A 21,531-nucleotide genomic window follows, 5' to 3' on the forward strand; every position below is an offset into this window, starting at 1 on the left:
TGTTATTTGTTTTTGTTCTCAACTAATAATGTAATCCCCTGCTCCCCATAATTTTGCGTGCACAGCAAAGACTGTACTCAGCTAATTAAGTCATCTACAATGTTCATAGAGGCGTGATAATGATGCTCAAAAGGCAGCAAATGGGGCAGTTAGCCCTGCAAACAGACTCCTTGAAACACTGCAGTGGCTTTTTAATCCAATTTGAGCAGGAGTAGTTTTTAATTATTTTCCTTATCCTGAGAAGAGACAGGCTATTTGTCAGTGTTTAGAGGCTAGCCTTTTCCCATTTATTTTTAGAGAAAAATATATTTCCAATCAAAAGCTGGTCAGCATTCTAATCAAGTGACATTTTCTGACTAAGTTCCATTTTCTTTAGTCGTTGGGTAAGAGCACAATGAATCCAAGCTCCATTCTTGACTGCTATTGCTGCATAATCCTGGAAACTGCAATTTAGCACTGGACTCCTTTACCACTACCACAAAAAGGAAGTCTTTCCTTGTGAGATTTTTTAATTATTTTTTTAATTTTAATTATTTCCAAAAATGGGTTGAATTTCATTTTAATATGTGCTTGTTTTTATGGCATTGTTTATTGCCATACAATAGTAAGTCTAATGGGATAGATATCAATGGTTTTATAAATAAAATATTTGTATAATACATAAAATGGCATAATAGCAATTAATGCATTTTATCAATGTTTGACATTTATATGAGTTTAAACAAAGATGACTTAATGTATAAGCTACATACTTTTTAACCAAGTGGTATGCCTCAATGAACTTGGTAAACAGACTGAACAGAGACATATAAAATTCAGTGATACACATTTATTAGAAAAGACAAAAGATAAAAATGGTATCATCGATCCCAACTTGATTAGTTAGCAAAGAAAGACTCTTAGGTCAAAAGTTAACCAAAAGTATACTTTTTGAATGCCAAGGAGAAGTAAAGCTGGATCTGAGGGTTTTCTGACCAAAGTATATAGTTAATCTTTCCACGTCCCCCTCCACCATCACCACTATCTGGTTATCAAGAAATATCCAATTAGGTGCTAACAAATCATTTTGGGAAACAGTCCCTGTCTTCACAGCTGATATTCCTTTTTTGACTTGAAGCAGTCAGTGTTTCTCATGGGACAGTCTGAGGATTGGTTTCATTTCCTCATGGTATCCCCTGGCAACCCTCCCTCTCATTCCGCTTACAGTTCCTTCTATGGCAGGCTGCCAGTGGCAAGCAGGTTGCAGCATAGCTTAACAGCAGCCCTAACCAAAAGTCAGGGTGTATGAACTTGAAGCCTGTGTGATAAATCCTATGTTCTATGTTCTAAACGATTTGGGTAAGTTTTCCATTGCAAACAGAGAAAATTGCTTGATGCAGTTTCAGTCGAATCAGCCCAGTGAAGCAGATTTACAAATAACACAATGTGCAGCAAACTGGATGGATGCCAAAATAACCTGCTATGTTAAGTGTTTAATGACACAATCATGCAAATAGTGCCATTAAATTTTTGAGTCCTGATGCAAATATATAACTTACAGCACTGTGTGATGACATACTGGTAGAACATAGAATAATAAAGTTGGAAAGGACCTTGGAGGTCTTCTAGTTCAACTCCCTGGCCAAGTAACAAACTTTATACCATTCTAGTCCAATGGTTGTCCAATCTCTTCTTTAAAAACTCCAGTGATAGAGCACCTGCAACTTCTGGAGGCAAGACATGCCACTGATTAATTGTTCTCATTGTCAGGACATTTGTCCTTATTTCTAGATTGGATCTCTCTTTAATGATCTTCTACCTGTTATTTCTTGTCCTACATTCAGATGCTTTGGAGAAGAGGTTGACCCCTCTTCTCTGTGATAGCCCCTCAAATACTAGTCACTGTTTCTTAGACTAGACATATTTAGTTCCCTCAACCATTCATCACACTGGAGATTAAACTGCACATATACTTTGGGCAGTTTAACCTTCAGAGCCCTATTTTTGTTGTTGTTGCTCTTCTCTGTACTCTTTTGAGAGTCTCAGCATCTTTTTTATATCACACTGACCAGAGCTGGATGCAATATTTCAAGTCTGGTTTCACCAAACAATATAAAGCGGTACTGTCACTTCACATAATCTTAACACTATCATTCTGTTGATGCAGCCTAGGACTACAGTGGCTTTTTGGCAGCTACTGGCTGTCTTCCACTAGGATGTCTAGATTACTCTGACTGTTACTATTGAGGCAGGTGCCACTTATTGTATATCTGTACATTTGACTTTTCTTGCCTATGTGTAGGCCTTACTTTTCTCACTACTGAACTGCATTTTGTTCTCTAAGGCACAGTATTCAGTTCTGTTAAGATCCTTTTTGAATCTTAAGTCTGTCTTCCAAAGTATTAGCTATTTTACCCCAGCTTGGTGTCATTTGCAAATTTGATGAGTGCCCCTTCTATACCCTCACTTAGATCATTTATGTATATGGTGAAAAGTACTAGGCCCAAGACAGAATCTTGCACGTTTCCCTCCATGTAGGTCTAATTCCATTGAGGACTACATGCTGGGTGTGATTGATTTGTCAATTGAGAATGCATCCTGCTTGCTTCTAGTACCGTAATTGCCTTGCTAATTTCTAAGTGTTCACATATTCACTGCTTTTCCAGGATTTTCTCAGGTGTTGATGTTAGGCTAATCGATATGTAGTTTCCTAGATCTACCTTTTTATCTTTTTTAAAGATTAGAACCATATCCGCTCTTTTTCAGTCCTCTGGTAGTTTCCCTGTACTCCAGAACCTCTGAAAGGTTTCATTCAGGGGTTCTAAAATCATATCTGCTAGTTCCTTCAAAACCATGGGATGTTAAACCATCTAGTCCTGGCAATCTGAACTCTTCTACAAGGGATAATTGTTCTTGTCTATTTTGACATGCATTCCTGTTCCGTGTCCTATGGTGCTGCTTTTGATAGTTGGACTATTTTTTCCCTTTTGAAAGATGCAAAATAAATTGAATTAACTAGTTCCACTTTCTCCCTACTACTTGTTACCTCTTTGCCAATATACTGTATATTGAAAAGAACTTTTTTTCCCCATCATTTTTGGCGTTTGTTGTAAGTCTTACTTCATTCTGAAACTTAGCTTTCCTGGCTCATTTCTTGCAGATTCAGGCTATTTGCTAGTATTCTGTCTTAGTTATGTGTCCCTTTTTCCCTTTTATATATTTGTCCTTTTTGTCTTTCTGTTTGTTGGATAGTTCTTTATGCAACCATGATGGTTTCATCTGGGGTCTCTTGTTTGCTTTCTCTGTGGTATTGTTAGACTGGGCTTCTATACTCATTTTTCAGGGTTTCCCAAGTATCTTTAGCTGTTTGGAATCCCTACTAAATTGTCTCTTACTTATAAGTGAGCTCTTTTGTAGTCTAAGACACAAGTTTGACTTTGTTCAGTAATTTGTGCCTGCATTATATTGAATTCCAGCATGACATGGTCACTTTCTCCCAAAGTTTCCACAATTACAGCTCTATCTATCATTTCATTCCTATTACTAATTGTAATATAGCTGATTCTCTACTTCCCTTCTCTACCTTTTGGATGACAATGTTGTCAGCTAGGCTGATCAGGAATCTGCTTGATTTTCCACTTGCTACAAAGTTTGTCTCCCAGTTGATGTAAGAGTAAAGTCCCCAATACTACTGTGGTATGTACATGTATAATCATTTTTATCACCATACAAGATTAAATGAAGATCCATCTCCTTGTAATGAATGGATATGAAGTATTTCACAAAGGTGTGCTTCAAATTAGATGCTTTTCCTGCTGTTTCTGGGAATGTTATGGATGATGTGCTATTTTAAAACCTTACTTCTGTGCATGGAGAATGCAGGGACAGGATGGGAGATGTAATTTGTGTTGCTCATTACTGTTTCCTACTTCAGAAATTGTTATATAAATCAGCCTTTGATAACTTTATTTGCAAGAGAGATTGCCAGATGCAAAACAAACAAGCCAAATAGAGCAATATGCCAAATCAGGCCAGATGATTCATATGCAAAAAAACAATATTCCAGAAATAAAACTATATGCCCTGCATTCAGCTACAAAAGCAAAAGACATTCTATGATCACCCCAATACCACCCTATGGATATCCATGGGACAACCAAAAATATTTTTACTGTCCAAATGGATACAGCATTGATCCATTGATGCATTCAGTAACTCATCTTAACTTTCTAGAAACTCAGTTGCCACAACAGCAGATCAATTACTTGAAAAAAAGGACAAAAGCACAAAATATCTAATCAAAATCAACTGACTTGGTTAAATTGTTGTAAGAAGAATATTCAAGTATGTTGATCATTGTCAGGACCAGATCTCATCTAAAAACTCATTAATGAAAATAGTTTTAATAAACACAGGTTAACTTGTCAGCACTACAGAATTAGTGTTAGCTAAGAATGAATAGAAATTAAGGAAACTGACATATATTAAAACAATGGATATGTCTTGTATTATTGGGGCACTATAAGAAACTAGAAATCCTTCAAGATTCCCATCTTGCCAAATTCTTTATTACCTAACTGGAAATCAATGGATTAAACTTTTGACACCCATTGTACAAATGTATTCCCTACCATCCTTGGGAGAACTTAGATCTTGGAATAGAGACCATATTAGAGCCAGCCTTTTTGAAAGGGATCCTAATGAAGATGCTGCTGTCATACAATTATCCAGATGTTCATGTTGGTATCATCCTTACACAAAACAGAAACGCCCTTCCCAGAAGTGGACAACATATCCAGTGCCTTACTGAGAAAGGCTTTAGCACCCTTCTGCCTACAGACCAAGCCTTTAACTTATCTCAAAGGGAGATTTTGTAAGCTCTCTGTTGAACAGCACTTCTGTCCTTGTAATGCTGGTCAAGCAGAGAACCTTATCCATTATGTCCTCCACTGCCCTATTTACAGTGAGAGCAGGCCAAATTATTAACGGCAAATGAACTCAAGGACTCTGACCTTGAAAAATTGAATTATTTCCTGGCAGATGTGTTTCCAAATGTCAGCAACCAAGTTGCTATATTTGCTCAGCTGTCATTTAAATTTAGAAAGAAATAGTTAAAGTTCTTAGTTATGGCTTGGCTTTATTTTGTTGTAACCTTTTTGTCTAATACTTCCACCATACTGTTTTATAATTTCATTGTTTTTATCATTCTATTTTTATTGTATTTTATGGCATTCCTATGTTATGATCTATGGCATTCCTATGTTATGATCTATAGTTACAATGATAAACATATTACTTACTTTGCAAAGAACATGTTGCAAAAACAGAATGATTCCTACAGTAAAAGAGAAGTGATGCCTGAAACAGTTTTTACAATTGTGAATTCAGTTTGGTTCTCCACAAACATGACTATTTTTCCACTAAAAAATTAGTGAAAGGTTTATAAGTAGTTTATAAATAAATAAGCTAAGTTAGCTTGCCAGTTAAAAAGAACAAACAGAAGCAGACATGTTTCTGCAGAACAAAACTGTTTCTGCAACATGTATACTGTAAAAACTCCAGGTATTTCTTTCTAAGTTTAAATGGCAGTAAAGCAAATATATTACATTAATTTACATAGTTTTACAATGCCAGGTGCCTTAAGAATTTATTTGGTGTAATGGTTAAAGCATCAGACTAGAAACTGGGAAGCAGCGAGTTCTAGTTCTGTCAAAAAACCAGCTGGGTGATATTGGGCCAGTCACTCTCTCTCAGCCCTAGGAAGTAGGCAATGGAAAGCACTCCTAAAAACTTTGCCTAGAAAACTGCAGGGACTTGTGCAGGAAGTTGTAGGAAACAACACTGATTTGAAAACACACAAATATACACACACACACAGCTAAAAAATTTTTTCACATAAACTATAAAAGATTTGCTATTAAATTAATGTCTTTGTTGTCTATAGAAATTTTAAAAAAGAAAAAATTTGCTACCCAGATAATTAAATCATAGGAATCGGAATGATACCTTTTAACATGAAGAAGAAAATCCATTCTCATTCTTAAAACTGACATTCTGTGGAATGCTTCATATGGACAGAGAGTGAAACATTGTTAAACGTTCTGAAGTCAAATGCCAAAATTTCACTCAGAGCCATTCCAGTGCAGGTTCAGGTAAAGATTGGTCTCAGCCAGAGAAGCTCCCTGGTTCTGAAGGAAAGTTGGTCTATAACAAAGAAGCAAATAAATTCTCTCATTTTAAAATTTCTTCGTTATATATGTAATCCATAATCTGTAAAACCCATAATCCACATGCCAAATCCATTGATTTATTTGGAAAACGTAAGAGATTTGTTTCTCATTTTGCTGTTAAGGCAGTGCAATCCTGTGCCTACCTCTTCAAAAGTTGGCCCTACTGAGTTCAGTGGAGCTTACTTCCTAGTAATTGTCTAATCACAGCTTTCATTATCTTAATTTTTGCTGGATGGGATCAAGAGAAAATAAAAGCACAGTAAGGAGTTGCATGAAAAATTAGATACAAACAATATACAATACTGGTATGTTAAAATTCAATGACAGATAGTGCTTTCCATGGCTTCTTACGATGTTTTGTTGTTGTTATTGTTGTTGTTGTAGCTGGTAGAACCTTTGACTCCTAGTGGCACAGCACCCAATCAGGCACAACTTCGCATCCTGAAGGAAACTGAGCTAAAGCGCGTCAAGATCCTTGGATCGGGGGCCTTTGGAACTGTCTATAAGGTATGCTTCGTTAACAGCAATCCTTCAACAACTATTGTTTCCAGGATCTGGTGGTTATCCAAGTAGAAAGGCAGATATCAATGGACTTCTAGAATAGGATATCAATCTTCTTTTCTTATAAATGTTCAGCTTAATATGAACCCTCTTGTTTCTTCTCTCAATGAATTGAATGGCCACTAAGAAGCTGGGAATGGTTGGCAAGAATTGGAGGACCAAATACTGTGCAATTTGCTTTACTAGTGCCTAAGTCAGCTTGTACCTTCAAGCACAGTCAATACTGTTGTCCTATTGCCAGTGTCAAAGTATAGTGGTATGGTCAAATTATGGTCAAAGAGGACTATTTTACCATTTGATGAGACATGCTGCTGTTCCCTTTGTCATCACTTTTTAGGGCATTTGGGTTCCTGAGGGAGAGAGTGTGAAGATTTCTGTAGCAATTAAAATACTGAATGAGACAACTGGTCCAAAGGCTAATGTGGAGTTTATGGATGTAAGTAATATTAATGTCCCATTTCAGTAATATGTATGTATGTATGTATGTTATTGATAGTTTTAAGAGGGAGAGGGATTATTTGTATGCTTCTTCCAATTTAGAAGCTAACAACTTCCATATCATGACAAAAGCAACATTTACACACATACATACACACTGCATCTGAATAATAGCAATGGAAATAGCACTTAGACTTATATACTGCTTCATAGTGTTTTACAGCACTCTCTAAGTAGTTTATTGAGCCCACATATTGTCCAAAACAATCTGGGGCCTTATTTTACTGACCTCGGAAGGTGGGAAGGTTGAGTCAATCTTGAGCCCAACAGGATTGAACTCAAAAGCTATGGCAGAATTAGCTTGCAATACTGCATTCTGACCATTAGGGAGCCATTAGGACTTCTATAAATTATACATAGACAACCACTAGCCAACCACAGTATTAATTCTAGGGATGCCAGCACGATGTGTTCAGAAAAGTTGCTAACTGTAATAATGCAGCCGAATCTCCACTCATTTTTTTTAATGTACAAAGCTCTGTTTGTTTTTTTATATGCATCATACAACCCGTCTATTTGCTAACTCTAGTTCCTTAGATTGTTCTAAGCACCAACTCAGACTAGAAAGCAATTTTCTTCATCATTACCAAGTTACCTCTTCTCAAACACTGCACCAAACATAATAAAAAGTAGTATACAGTGGTACAATTGTCATATTGTTTTGTTTTCATTTATTTTCTATCTTATTTCTCCACAAATTATAAATCAGAATAGAGCTGGAAGGGACCTTGGAGGTCTTCTAGTCCAACCCCCTGCTCAAGCAGGAGACTCTATACCATTTCAGATAGGTGGCTGTCCAATGAGCATCCACGAAGGCAAGCTGTTCCACTGGTTAATTGTCTTCACTGTTCGGAAGTTTCTCCTTAATGCCAGGTTGCTTCTGTACTTGATTAGTTTCCATCCATTGTTTCTTCTCTTACCTTCTGGTGCTTTGGAAAATAAGTTGACCCCCTCTTCTTTGTGGCAGACCCTCAAATACTGGAATACTGCTATCATGTCACCCCTTCTTTCTTCTAGACTTACCATGCAGGTCAGTGGTGGGATTCAATTTTTTTTACTACTGGTTCTGTGGGCGTGGCTTGGTGGGCGTGTCTAGGTGTGTATGGCCATGTGATGGTGGGTGTGGCTTTTTTGCTGTTCTGCAGCCACCCCCACCCATTTTGGGGCTTTCTGGGCCTCAGAGAAGCTTCTAGGGGGACATTTTTCCTCCCAGAAGGCTCCTCTGGAGCTCAGGAAGAAACAGAATGCACCCCCAGCTCCATTTTGGGACCTTCCTGGCCTCAGAAGAGCCTCGGAAGGGGGACGTTTTTGCTCCCAGAAGGCTCCTCTGGGGATCAGGAAGGGGAATCCTGGCACAGCTGATCATATGAACAGCTGATTGTTGGGAGGGAAAAGAAAGAAAGAAATACCTTAAGGGGTAAGAGTCAGATGGGCAGGTTGAGCGAGCATTGGTGGGTGGGGCAAGCCAGCAGTGACCGGGTATGGCGAGCCAGAACTTACTACCAGTTCGGCAACCAACGCCAAATCCTTGCTACCAGTTTGCCCGATGCAGTGTGAACCAGCTGAATAACACCACTGATGCAGATGTTCTTCATATGTTTTTGTCTCCAGGCAATTGCTCTGACAGATAAAATCATCTTAATTGTTCTTCTTTACATTTTTTTCTAAAGTCTTGACTTTTTTGTAATTTGGTGACAAAAACTGGATGAAGATGTGGTCTTACTAAGGATTTATAAAGTGGTACTAATACTTCATGTGATTTTGATTCTATGCTTCTGTTTATGCAACCAAGGATTGTGTTAGCTTTTTTGACTGCTGCCATACATTCCTGGCTCATACTTAAGTCATGTTTACTAGGATTCCAGGTTCCCTCTCATAGTTCTGTTTTTGAGCCAGGTTTCTGTACTTGTATCTTTGGTTTTTCCTGCCTAAGTGTAAAACCTTGCTTTTCTCCACATTAAATTTTATATGGTTGGATAGAGCCCATTGTTCAAGTCTATTGAGATCTTTTTGGATCCTGAGCTTGTCATCTGGGATTTTGGATGTTTCTGCCAGCTTGGTGTCATCTGCAAATTTGATGAGTTTCCCTTCTATTCCCTCATCTAAGTTATTTATGAACATATTGAATAGTACTGGGTCTAAGATGGAACCGTGTGCTACCCCACTGCTTACTTTCCTCCACGAGCATGTAGTACCATAAAGGACTACTTGTTGAGTATGGTTTGTCAGCCAGTTGTTAGCTAGATAGCATCATCATCTAGTGATGATGCTATCTAGCCCACATTTTTTTAGTTTACCAAGAAATAGGTTGTGTTCAAGAAGAGTAAATTTAAAATACAACTAAAATAGTAGTCAAACTAAAAATGTATTTGCCTGCTGGCAGAAAATAAAAAAATGCAAGAAATGGATAATTAATATATTTTCCACCAAGTTGCTGGAAAAAAAATCACAGCTTCTTTAAGCTAATTTGTAATTTCAAAATTTGACAGTTTTTCTCACAGAAAAAAACATGTTTTAATCATGGATGGAAACTTTGAACGGCTTAGAAATGATAATAACAATCAACATTTATTAGATAGTAAGGATGGTTAGGTTTGGTGTGGGGAGATGGAACAATTCAGATTTATTTGATTTAGTTTTCTGAATCAGTTTTTTGAGGCTTTTGCACAATTGATTTGAATTGATCTGATTCACCTCAAATCACTGATCTGATTCAGAAAGTTGATTTGATCCAGACGTTCAACTGAATCACTGTTCAGAAGAATATCTGAATCATAACTTTGCTCAATTCTGTTAGATATTTCTTCAAACTTGAGTAGCAAGACCCATTATTAAATCTTACTGTTTACACACACACACACACACACACACACACACACACATTCAGTTTATAAACTGAATTATTAATGTGATTTATAAAGGAATCAGTTGAAAACAAGCACATCCAGTACATTCAATATGAATTATAAATGATACCATTGGAAAAGAAAATGATGGGAAAAAGAAAGGAAAGCCCACAAAAACTAAGCAGCAAATAGGCTTGCTAGAATGAATATAACCAGCAAGTTGCATTAGGCTTCCTGGAATTTTATTTTGGAGAACAATGGAGTTCATGTGTTTCATAAAATAGGTATCTCTGTGATGTTCTTCCAGTATTTCAATATTAGGAGATCTTTTGGACTTTAGTAAGGTACATTTACTAAATATATGTTTAAGAAAGTTAACTTCGTGATATTTGCCTGTTTTGCCATGGAATAAGATTCCATGCTGCTGACCATTCTGTGCTTCAGCAATTCTACTTCCTTCTAGAAAGAGTAGCCTAGCAGCTATTTTCTGCCTTCTGATGACTTCTAGTTTTGATTACCATGATGAGTATGGTCTCCTTTTGGACACACATTGCTAATTGAGACTGGATGATGGAAATAGACTTCAAGTGACTTGTTTCTGAATGCGGTTCAGCATGCTAATATGCCTCGAAATCGTAAATAAGCCAGAACCTGTTTTCCTGAAGGGTTGTCTTCTTGAAAAAGAATCTGCCTATGTTGATGAGAGCAAAGGAAGGATCATGGGTGTATCTCTGTGCAATAGCTCTTCTGTGATAAAGTTGAATACTCAATCAAGGCTGTTCAAGCCAGTGTTTGATACAACCTTTTCTTTAGAGGTAAAGATAGGCACCTATTTGATTGATTATAATTATACAAATGGACCTCTCCCACAAAATGACAAAATGAACTCTATATCATTGCCATGTTGTCCCTTGAGCTAGCTTTTGGGGGTAAAAATGGCTCTTGGCTCCTTTTAAAAGATCTTTGGCTTATGCATTTTGGATAGTTACTAGTCTCAAATTTAAGGCTCCATTTTCTTTTTACTGCAAAGATTTTGACCTCAGCTGTTGCCTTTTGATGGTATGTGGGGGGAATAAGATGTCATATGATATGGTGACTGTTTTATTCTGACTCATGCATAAACTCATAACTATTTTAGCATAACCCATTAGCGTGATAGTACAAAAGATATGCAAGTGGAATGCCTGCTTTCTGTGGAGGACCAAGTGATTAGCACTAGGAGCTTGGCTTTCTCTTCACTCTCTGAATGATAGCAAAAAGAAAAGGAGAGCAAGGAGTGCTTTTTGTTATCAGGTGGGCCCTTAAATGTTGCACTGTTAGAGGAGAATAGGCCACAGCAATTCTGTAACTCAGCTGTCATTTCAGAGTCCTTGAACATTTTCTAATGTACTCATAATGACTATAATGACATAATGCACCTTGTAACTAGATGATGTGGCAGCTCCTTCTTATATTGATCACAACAGGAAACAGTGAAGGGAATAGCAAAGAAAATCCCAAGGTTTGAATGGTGGCTAAGAATAGAATAGAATAGAATAGAATAGAATAGAATAGAATAGAATAGAATACTTTATTGGCCAAGTGTGATTGGACACACAAGGAATTTGTCTTGGTGTAAATACTCTCAGTATACATAAAGAAAAGGTATATTCGTTAAGAATCAAGAATCATAAGGTACAACACTTAATGCTAGTCATAGGGTACAATCAACAATCAAATCATACTAGGAAACAGTCACTATAAATCGTAAGGATACAAGCGACAAAGTTACAGTCCTACAATCACAAGTGGGAGTGGATAGATGATAAGGAGTGATGAGAAGATTAACAGTAATAGTAGTGTACACTTTGTAAATAGTTGAACAGTGTTGATGGAATTATTTGTTTAGCAGTGTGATGGATTTCGGGAAAAATCTGTTCTTGTGTCTAGTTGTTCTGGTGTGCAGTGCTCTATAGCGTCGTTTTGAGGGAAGAAGTTGAAACAGTTTATGTCTGGGATGTGAGGGGTCTGTAAATATTTTCACTCTTCTTGACTTGTGACAGGTCCTCGATTGAAGGCAGCTGATTTGGAATTGTTTTTTCTGCAGTCCTAATTATCCTCTGAAGTCTGTGTCTGTCCTGTTGGGTTGCAGAACCAAACCAGACAGTTATAGAGGTGCAGATGGTAGACTCAATAATTCCTCTGTAGAACTGTATCAGTAGCTCCTTGGGCAGTTTGAGCTTTCTGAGTTGGTGCAGAAAGAACACTCTTTGTTGTGCATTTTTGATGATGTTTTTGATGTTAGGTGTCCATTTTAGGTCATGTGATATAGTAGAACCTAGAAATTTGAAGGTCTCTACTGTTTTTTTAAAAAAAACAAACTTTATTAATTTTTTAAAGACAAGCAAAACGTAGGACATAAAAGCATAAAACCCCCTTTCTAAAAAATTACTTATAAGTTTTAACAAGGCAAATAAAACATTCTTTTTAAGGCATAGTTCCACATTATCACATTTCCATTTAAGCACATATATATCTTTTCCAAATTTCTCATTATTTCTCCCTTCACTTTTATTCAGTTATATTTCTTTCTATCAAAGTTTTCATTGCTATTTAAACACCTATGTATCTTTTCCAAATTTCTCATTGTTTCTCCCTTCACTTTTATTCAATTATATTTCTTTCTATCAAGGTTTTATTAATTCTCAATCAAACATAAAAACACAAAATACAAAACATAAAACAAGACATAAAAAGATAAAACCTCCTTAATTATCATTTGTACATGTCTTTTCCAAATTTCTCTCCCTTTAATTTTATTCCTCCAAGGTTTTATTAATTCTCAATCAAACATAGCTAACCAAAACATAAAACATAAAACTTCTTTTGAAAAGTGGTTTAGCCCTGGGTTACATCTTTTTTTACAGACCTAAATCAAATTCATGCTCGCCTTATATACCATTCATATCTTATTGACCATTCTATATTTTCTATATAACTTCTCCCTTCTTTTCACTCTCTTAATTATATTTTATTTCATCTTATTTTAAAATCATTATACTTGTATCTTTTGTCCGTTCTTTTCCAATTGTCTATTTATCTCTTCTCTTTAACCAAAAATTTCCCCTGTAATCACTTTTAAAGTGTGACGCCTTTCTATTTTTCCCCTAAATTAACACATAAAATAATACACAATTTCCATCCTGATTCTGCTTAGTACATTCTACATGTTGCATTTTAAAATAAAAGAATAATAAATTTATAATATAGTTAAATATATAATTTCCATTCTAATTCTAATTCTAATTAATACATTATTTTTAAATAAGAAAATGAATTTATAATAAGATTAAGACAATAACGAATTAAACTATAACTAAACATTAATCATTTTACACATTCTCTTTAATATTTTATTAAATATTAAGATCTATCATTATTAAACATTTTAATATTCCAATAGACTATTTCAAATGCAAACACTACAATACTATCTTATGTACTCTTGCAGAATCTTTCTTTAATTATACTCTGTCCTTTATCCTTTATCTCTAAAAAAACCCTGCTTTTTAGCATCTTGTTTCAGACCGTGGCTTTTTTTCCCTTTTTCCCTCCCTTTCTTCTCCAGTCTGGTCTTTTTGCCCCCCCCTCTCCTAACCTCCACGTTTTTAACCTCCCCTCTCTGTTGTATTTCTCTTTTCAGTTGCTTTCTAACATTGTACCTTTTTTTCACCTTTTTTTCTTTTTCTTGGTTTTTTTATTGAATCTTAAATTCTCATTTTCCCTTCCTCTCTTCCTATCTTCTTTCTTAATTAAACTTTTTTGTCCATTAAAGATGGCTTCTTCCTTTTCTTCTTCTTCTCCTTCTCCTTCTTCCTCATGTATTTGCTGGTATGTAGAAACCGCCATTTCTAAAAAGTGGAAGACAGCTCCCAAAGAAACCTTGCCTTTTTGTTCTTTTTCTTTTAATTTTTCATATTCCACTTTTAATTCATCCACAGATAGTGCCATTGTAAATTTTTAAATACAACCCAGATGTTTTTAATCTTAAAGTAATTTCCAAATGTCAAAGTTATCAAACAATCCAAACAGACAGAAATTATTTCCTCTTCTTCTCTTTGCAGTTTTTCCTCCTGGGGCAAAATCCCAAATATATTTTAAAGCCGTATTACAGTTAGTTGCTGGTCTTATAATCTTCAAGGCGTCTCCTCCAACATATTTTTAAAGATTTTTTTTTTAGTTCTCTCCTTCCCACTTATAACAAAGAGCTTATTTTTACCTTAAAGAAGCAGGTTTTTCTGTGCTCATTTGCTTTCTACGTAAGGAAGGGGAGTGAACTTTCCTTTCAGCACTTTCGCCGCTGTAAACGGCGAACTTCCGGTTGCAAGGCTTCGGCGGCAGCAGGAATCCGCTTCTCTGTGGGTCCCTGCTGCGCTCGCCGCTGAGGTACCCCCGATCCAACTGGATTTGGGGGTTGTCGCTACCCCGAAGAGGTAGCAGAAAATAGAGGAGATCCGGGCAGGGGTCTGGGACTATCGCACCCCCTTTCCCCAGCCGGCTAGAGTCCTTTTTCCTGAGGCGGTGTAGCGGCTGTCAGAAATGGTAGCCACAAAGGAATCTTCAACCAGATAAGACTGTGCAGGAGGAAGAACCAGAAGGAGAAGTTTTCTTGGCTGAACCGGGACATTAAGTTACTTTTAACACCCTGGAAACCTGACTTTTGGATTGATACATTTGTTTCCTGAAGGTCTCTACTGTTGACACTGTGTTGTACTATATTGTAAGAGGTGGTAGTATGGGAGGGTTTCTTTTCCCCCATCCAAGTTCTTTTTGTTTTCATTCATCTTTCTTTTGCTTAAACAATAGAAATCTTATTAGAATTTTATGGGATTGAAACCCATAAAGTCCCAAAGTTCCCTGAACTAGATTTATTTTTACTCTTGAGTTAGGTGCCCTCAGTTTAATGGCTGAGAATCTGGATAATTTAATTTGCTCCTACTGTATGTATCTCTATTACCAAGAAACCTTATGTGGGTTTTCTCCCCCCTCCCCAGTTAAAAGTAACTTGAATAGCCTTGGGTACAATGTATATTGACTTTGAGGCATCATTTGTTACTCTACTTTAGAGAAGAAACTATCTCAGCCATACTTTGAACAGAGAAAATCACAGAGCTCAGCTGTCTAACAACTTTTTATCTTAACTGTTCTTTAAAGAAAAGAGACTTTACAAAAATACTCAGCTGAGATTTGAAGCTGGAGCCTTGCAAAAATTATTAAAGAGATATGTCTTGATAATTAGATTGCAAGAACAAAACCTGTTATAGGCACATTTCTGCTGCTCTAAATGTAATAGTTTTTTTTATGAAGAACCTGACTTGTTTTGAAAATGTGAGTTTAGAAGGAGCTGGGATTTCTTACAGATTTTCTTTAGCTACTTCTACTTGCTTTATTGTAATTATTTAGGGAAATGATCAAAATGCAATTAATAGCGAGAGATTACACTTCTAACTTAGGAAGAAGAAGAAAAGTCCTGAGAAAAGTTTCCTAAAATTGAGAGAACCTGGAGATTTGTCTATTCAATTATTTGTATGGTGATGTTTCTGCAATTTAAGGAATGTGATAAAAAATGAACACGATAAATTGAAATGCAAGTACTTACAATACCATCACCATAGTCACTTCTTTACATAAGTATATGCAATGGTATTAGATATTTTACTACTCTGTTGGGATTGCATATCCATTAAAACTAATTTGTGGACTTTTAATTGTACTTATCTTTGATCCACTATTGTGTCTGCTGAATCACATTGGGGCCTAAACCAAAGATTATTATAACCATAAAATATATCTGCATATGTGGAAGGCAGTGGTGGGATTCAATTATTTTACTACAGATTCTGTGGGCGTGACTTGGTGGGTGTGGCAGGGGAAGGATACTGTAAAATCTCCAGTCTGAGGTGGTATTTGCCAGTTCTCCGAACTACTCAAAATTTCTGCTACCAGTTCTCCAGAACTGGTCAGAACCTGCTGAATATCATCTCTGGTGGAAAGTAATACTAATAGCCCTTGACTTACAACCACAAGTGGGACCTGAATTTCCATCATTAATGGATGTTTTTGTAATGTGCAACATCACTTGACCCGTGTCCACTTACTTAGCAACAACAGTCCTGGCGTTCTCCTTTGCCATTGTTAACTGAATTCCACAAGTCATTAGCCGAGGATCTACCCAATCCAAGCCATTCTGCACTTGGTCCTTCCCAGCCCCAGGCCTTAGTAAGGGAAACCCCCTCAAATTGCCTGTTCCTGCTCATTTTTGCTGTTACCGCTATCCTCACACATTCTCTTTCTTCTTTTTTTTTAACAAATTTTATTAATTTTCAAAGAGAGTACACAAACAAAACATAAGACATAAGAACATAAAACATCTTTTCTAACAACTACTTAACAAAACAAATAAGACATCTCATTTAAGTACAATATAGTTCTAAATTATCACGTTTCCACACACAATTTAATATGCATCTTATATATTCAACTTCATATCTTATTACTATTTTCCACCTTCTTACTGTTTCTTCCTTTATTTCTGTTCAATTTTATTCATTAGACTTATACTTTCATATATTTCATATTACTATATTTCATATTGTTACTATTTCATATGTTCTTATCCAACATCATTACTCCTCAATAGACAAACGTAGACTAACAAAACACATAACATAAAAATATAAAACTTCTTTTTAGAAAGCGGCTTAACCCTGGGTTATAACTTTTTGTACAGACGTAAATCAAATTCATGCTCAGCTTATATACTATTTCATATCTTATTTAAAATTCTACATTTTGCATATATCTTCTCCCCTCTTTTCACTCTCTTAATTCTATTTTATTTATTTAATCTCAATTTAAATCATTACACTTGTATCTTTTGTCCGTTCTTTTTCTATTATCCATTTATCTTTCTCTTAAACACAAACTTTTTCCTGTAATGACTGGTTGAAGTATGACACCTTTCTATTTCCCCCCCAAATTCAACACTTAAAATTAGACATTGTTTCTATTCTGATTCTGCTTAGTACATTATACATAACATTTTAAAATATAAAACATAATAATCTTATAATATATTAAAAATAGTGTTCCATAACAAATTAGTTAATTAAACATTAATTACACAATCCCTACAGTATTCTATTAACACATATTTCAAGTAGAAATACTAAAATACAGTCTTGTGTACCTTTGCAGAATCTCTATTTAAATTATATTTTACCCTTTATCTCTGAAAAAAAAATTGTTTATTAACATCTTGTTTTAAGTCTTTATAACTTCCCTTCGCTTTGTCCCTTCCTTCCTTATCAAATCTAACCTTTTTACCCCCCCTCACTCTCCAACTTTTTAATCTCCCCTCTCTGTTGTATTCCTCATTTCCGTTGCTTTCTATCATTATATCGATTTTTCACCTTACTTTTCCCTTTCTTGGTTGTTTTTTTAGAACTTAAATTCTTGATTTTCTTCCCCCTTTTACCCTTTTTTAAAATGATATGTCCATTAAAGATGGCTTCTTCTTCATCATCCCAGCCTTTTTCTTGTTGCATTTCCTGGTAAGCAGAAATCGCCATTTCTAAAAAGCAAAAGATAGATCCAAAAGAGCCCTCTTCCTCTTCTCTTAGTCTTTCAAATTGCATTTTCAGTTCTTCAAAAGATACCTTTGTAAAAAAAAGGATTTTTCTTTTTTTTTAAATAATCCAAATGTTTTCTTAGTCTTTCAAAAGATAGTTAAAGTCCCAAAGTCATCAAGCAATCAAAGTCAGCACAGTCAGCACAGTCTGTTTCACTTTCTTACTTTCTCTTCCTGGGGCAGAATTCCATTACACAATTCCAAGACATTTTTTGGAAGTTTTATTGCGATTTAATCTCTAATCTTATAAAACTCCAAGCAGTCTCCTTCAACAAACGTTAGTATAAATCATTTACCTCTCTTCCTTCCCACTTAAAGCAAAAAGATTTAAATTTTAAAATATCAGTGTTTAGGAATGTAATGTCCCCTTGGCTTCAATTTTGAAAGTTAGTACCTTCTACCGCCAAAGCGAGTATTTCCGATTTCCATCTGCTGTCTCCGTGGGAAGGCAAGTGAGGAGAGAAAAAACTCTCCCTTTACTTTCCACTGCAGCTTAACGATCCTCTGGGAAACAATATATCACTTAAAAAGCCAAAGTTCTAGGGTATTCAGATGTTAATTGTTGTCCCGGTTCAGCCAAAAGCTTTCTCTGTCTTCACTTCCTCCAGCACATAACTTGTCCGGTTGAGAGGTTCTTTGTGATGGCCATTACTGACCATCGCTTCACCACCTTTGGAAAAGGGAGTTAAGCCGGCTGGGAAGGGGGGGTGCGATATCCCCTGACCCCTGCCCGGACCCCCCCTCTCTTCAGCTATCCCTACAGGATAACTATAGCCTCCTAATCCAATTGGATCAAAGGCACTCCAGCAGCGAGCACAGCAGGAATCGCGCACAAACGCGAATTCCTGCTGCCTCCGAAGCCTGTCAAACCGGAAGACCTCACACATTCTCTCTTGAGGACAGCAAAAAGCCCCGGAACCATGCAACTCTGGAGCTGCTTGCTACACTATGATTCAGGGACTTTGGGGCACGCTGTAGCTCTGGGGCTATAAGAAGCCCCTGAACTACAGTGCAGTGTGAACCTGCAACTGCCCAAATCAGTTCCAGCCCTTCCAGGAAGCTCCAGCAGTACAGTACAAAGCCCTAGCTGCCTCAGAAAGCTCCGAATGACCTACAGCTGCCCTTTGCCATTTTCTTGCTCCCATTACTCCCACAATCTGTGCCTGAGAGGCAGTTGCTGGCCATGTGAGGACATCGTCCTTAGGTTTCTCAAGACAACTGTTGTGCATGGTCTTGGGAAGAAAGCCTCATGTGGTAGCAGCATGCTTACTTAGCAGAGGAAGCAAGAAGAGGTCAGCTAGATCAGCAGGGGGCCAAAGGGGAATAAATAGGGGGATATGGGCAAGTGGAGAGTTTATTTTATTTTATTTTGTCAAGCGATTATGAGATAACAGGTATAGGTATGAACATGGTTATGAATACATGAAATGGGTACGAATATGAAAAAAAAAGAAACAATAGGACAAGGACAGTAGGCACGTTGGTGCACTTATGCACGCCCTCTACAGACCTCTTAGGAAAGGGGTGAGGTCAATAGTAGACAGTCTAAGGTTAAAGTTTTGCGGGTTTGGGGAAGAAACCACAGAGTCAGGTAGAGTATTCCAGACATTGACCACTCTGTTGCTGAAGTCGTATTTTCTGCAGTCAAGTTTGGTGGGATTAACCTTGAGTTTGTATGTTTGCTCTTGTATTGTTATGGTTGAAGCTGAAGTATTCATTACAGGTAGGACATTGCAATGTATGATTTTATATACTATACTTAGATCAGACCAAAGGCAGCGTAGTTCTAGGTTTTCTAGGTCTAGAGTTTCAAGTCTGGTGGCATAAGGTATTCTGCAATTGATAGAGGAGCGGAGAACTCTTCTTGTGAAATATTTCTGGACTTTCTCAATTGTGTTAATATCAGATATGTAATGTGGGTTCCAGACTGATGAGCTGTATTCGAGTATTGGTCTAGAAGATGTTTTGTATGCTCTAGTTAGTAGTGTAATATTACCAGAGAAAAAGCTACATAAGATTAAGTTAAGAACTCTTAATGCCTTTTTGGCTATGTAGTTACAGTGGGCTCTAGCACTTAGATCATTAGAGATGAGTACTCCAAGATCCTTGACAGAGTTTGGATCATCAACAAGGTCTTGACTATTCAGCCTGTATTTTATTTTCTGATTTTTTTTGCCAATATGTAGAACAGAGCATTTATTTGTTGAGATTTGAAGTTGCCATTTGTTTGACCATTCAAGGTCTTTTTGAAGGGTAGCCATATTGTCTGTGGTGTTGAATAGCTTTACATCAGCAGCAAAGTTGCTCTTGATATGACCACAGAGGTCATTTATGAAGAGTATGAAAAGAGTTGGTCCTAGAACACTGCCTTAGGGGACACCACTGTTGACAGGTGCAGAATTTGATAGGATGCTCCCAATTTTGACCATTTGTTGCCTGTTTGACAGGAATGCTTCTATCCAGTTATGCAGGTGTCCAGAGATACCATAAGATTTTAGTTTTAGGAGTAGTTTGTCGTGTACCATTGAATCAAAGGCTTTACAGAAGTCTATGTAAATAGTATCAATTGCTTTGCCCTGATCAAGTTATGTAGTCCATATGTTTCTGCAGTGTAAGAGTTGCAGATTACAGGATAATTTTTTTCTAAAACCAAATTGGTTGTTAGAGAGTAGGTTGTTTGTTTCTAAGTGGAGGATAACGGATTGGTTAATAATTGATTCCATGACTTTACAGGTGATGCAACATAAAGAGATTGGTCTGTAATACTAGCCTGGGGTCTCCCTTTTTGAAGATGGGGATGACCATGGCTTGTGACCATAGTTTTGGCAAGGAGCTGGTCCTGAAAGATTTTTCAAAGATTATGCTTAGAGGTTCGGCTATGGCAGTGGATAGCTTTTTTAAGAAGTAGGCACATATTCCATCCAGTCCAATAGATAGAGATGGTTTTAGATTGTGTAGTGCTTTTTCAACATTGTCTTCTGTAAAATCAATATGTATTAGATCATTGTAGTTGCCTGTGGTTCGACTCGGAAATATTGGGCATGATCTATTGCTGTTTACAAATACTGAGCCAAAGAATGTGTTAAAGAAGTTGGTTTTAATGGTGTCATCGTTGCAGACTTTACCATTAGGTCCTTTCAGGGGTGGGATGGACTTGAGTCTTTTAGTTTGTTGTTTACAAAATTGTAGAAAGCGCAAGTGGAATTTGTGCATAGAAGGTTTTCCTCTTGTTTAATGTGATAATTGGTGCATTCAATCTTTATCTGGTGGCATAAATTTTTGTATTGGCTTTTCAAGTTGGCAATGTGACCAGATTTGTTTTTCTGCCAAAGTGATCTTTTTTTGAATTGAAGCTTTCTTATTGTTATGGGTAATTTGTTTTTTTCTGGTTTTGGGAGTTGTTATTAGTACATATAGTTTGATGGCTCTTTTGACTTCAAGTAAAAATATGTTGTAATGGTCTTGACCAGTATTGCATCCAGTGAATAAAATTTGCCAATCAAGAAATGAGAGATCACTGTCTATAAGATCATAGTTGCCTTTTTTGAAGTTATAATTGGGGATCCTGTTGTTATGGTGATTTTTGTGAGGATGTATGTTGAGACAAAAGTCAATCATATTGTGGTCACTGTTGGAAAAGGGTTCATTAATTTATATTCCGTAAATTGAATTCAAACTGTTGCAGAAGATGAGATCGAGGCAGTTGTTAAGTCTAGTGTTGTTGGTTACTAGTTGTTCCAGTCCCAGA

The 21,531-nt window shown here is 36.6% G+C and overlaps 1 protein-coding gene across 4 annotated transcripts in view; it reads left to right on the plus strand.

The window, feature by feature from the left end:
* Positions 1–21,531, plus strand: part of ERBB4 (erb-b2 receptor tyrosine kinase 4) — a 918,585-nt gene that overhangs the window by 720,857 nt on the left and 176,197 nt on the right. For all 4 annotated transcript variants that reach the window (XM_087919620.1, XM_087919622.1, XM_087919619.1 and 1 more), the window contains exons 18-19: positions 6,594–6,716; positions 7,108–7,206. In XM_087919620.1, coding sequence (XP_087775746.1) covers positions 6,594–6,716; positions 7,108–7,206 — 222 coding nt within the window. The remainder of the gene's footprint in view (positions 1–6,593; positions 6,717–7,107; positions 7,207–21,531) is intronic.

This window comes from Pseudonaja textilis, chromosome 1 (assembly GCF_049901715.1).
Source record: "Pseudonaja textilis isolate UNSWEBS1 chromosome 1, rPseTex1.2, whole genome shotgun sequence".
Classification (NCBI taxonomy): Eukaryota; Metazoa; Chordata; class Lepidosauria; order Squamata; family Elapidae; genus Pseudonaja; species Pseudonaja textilis.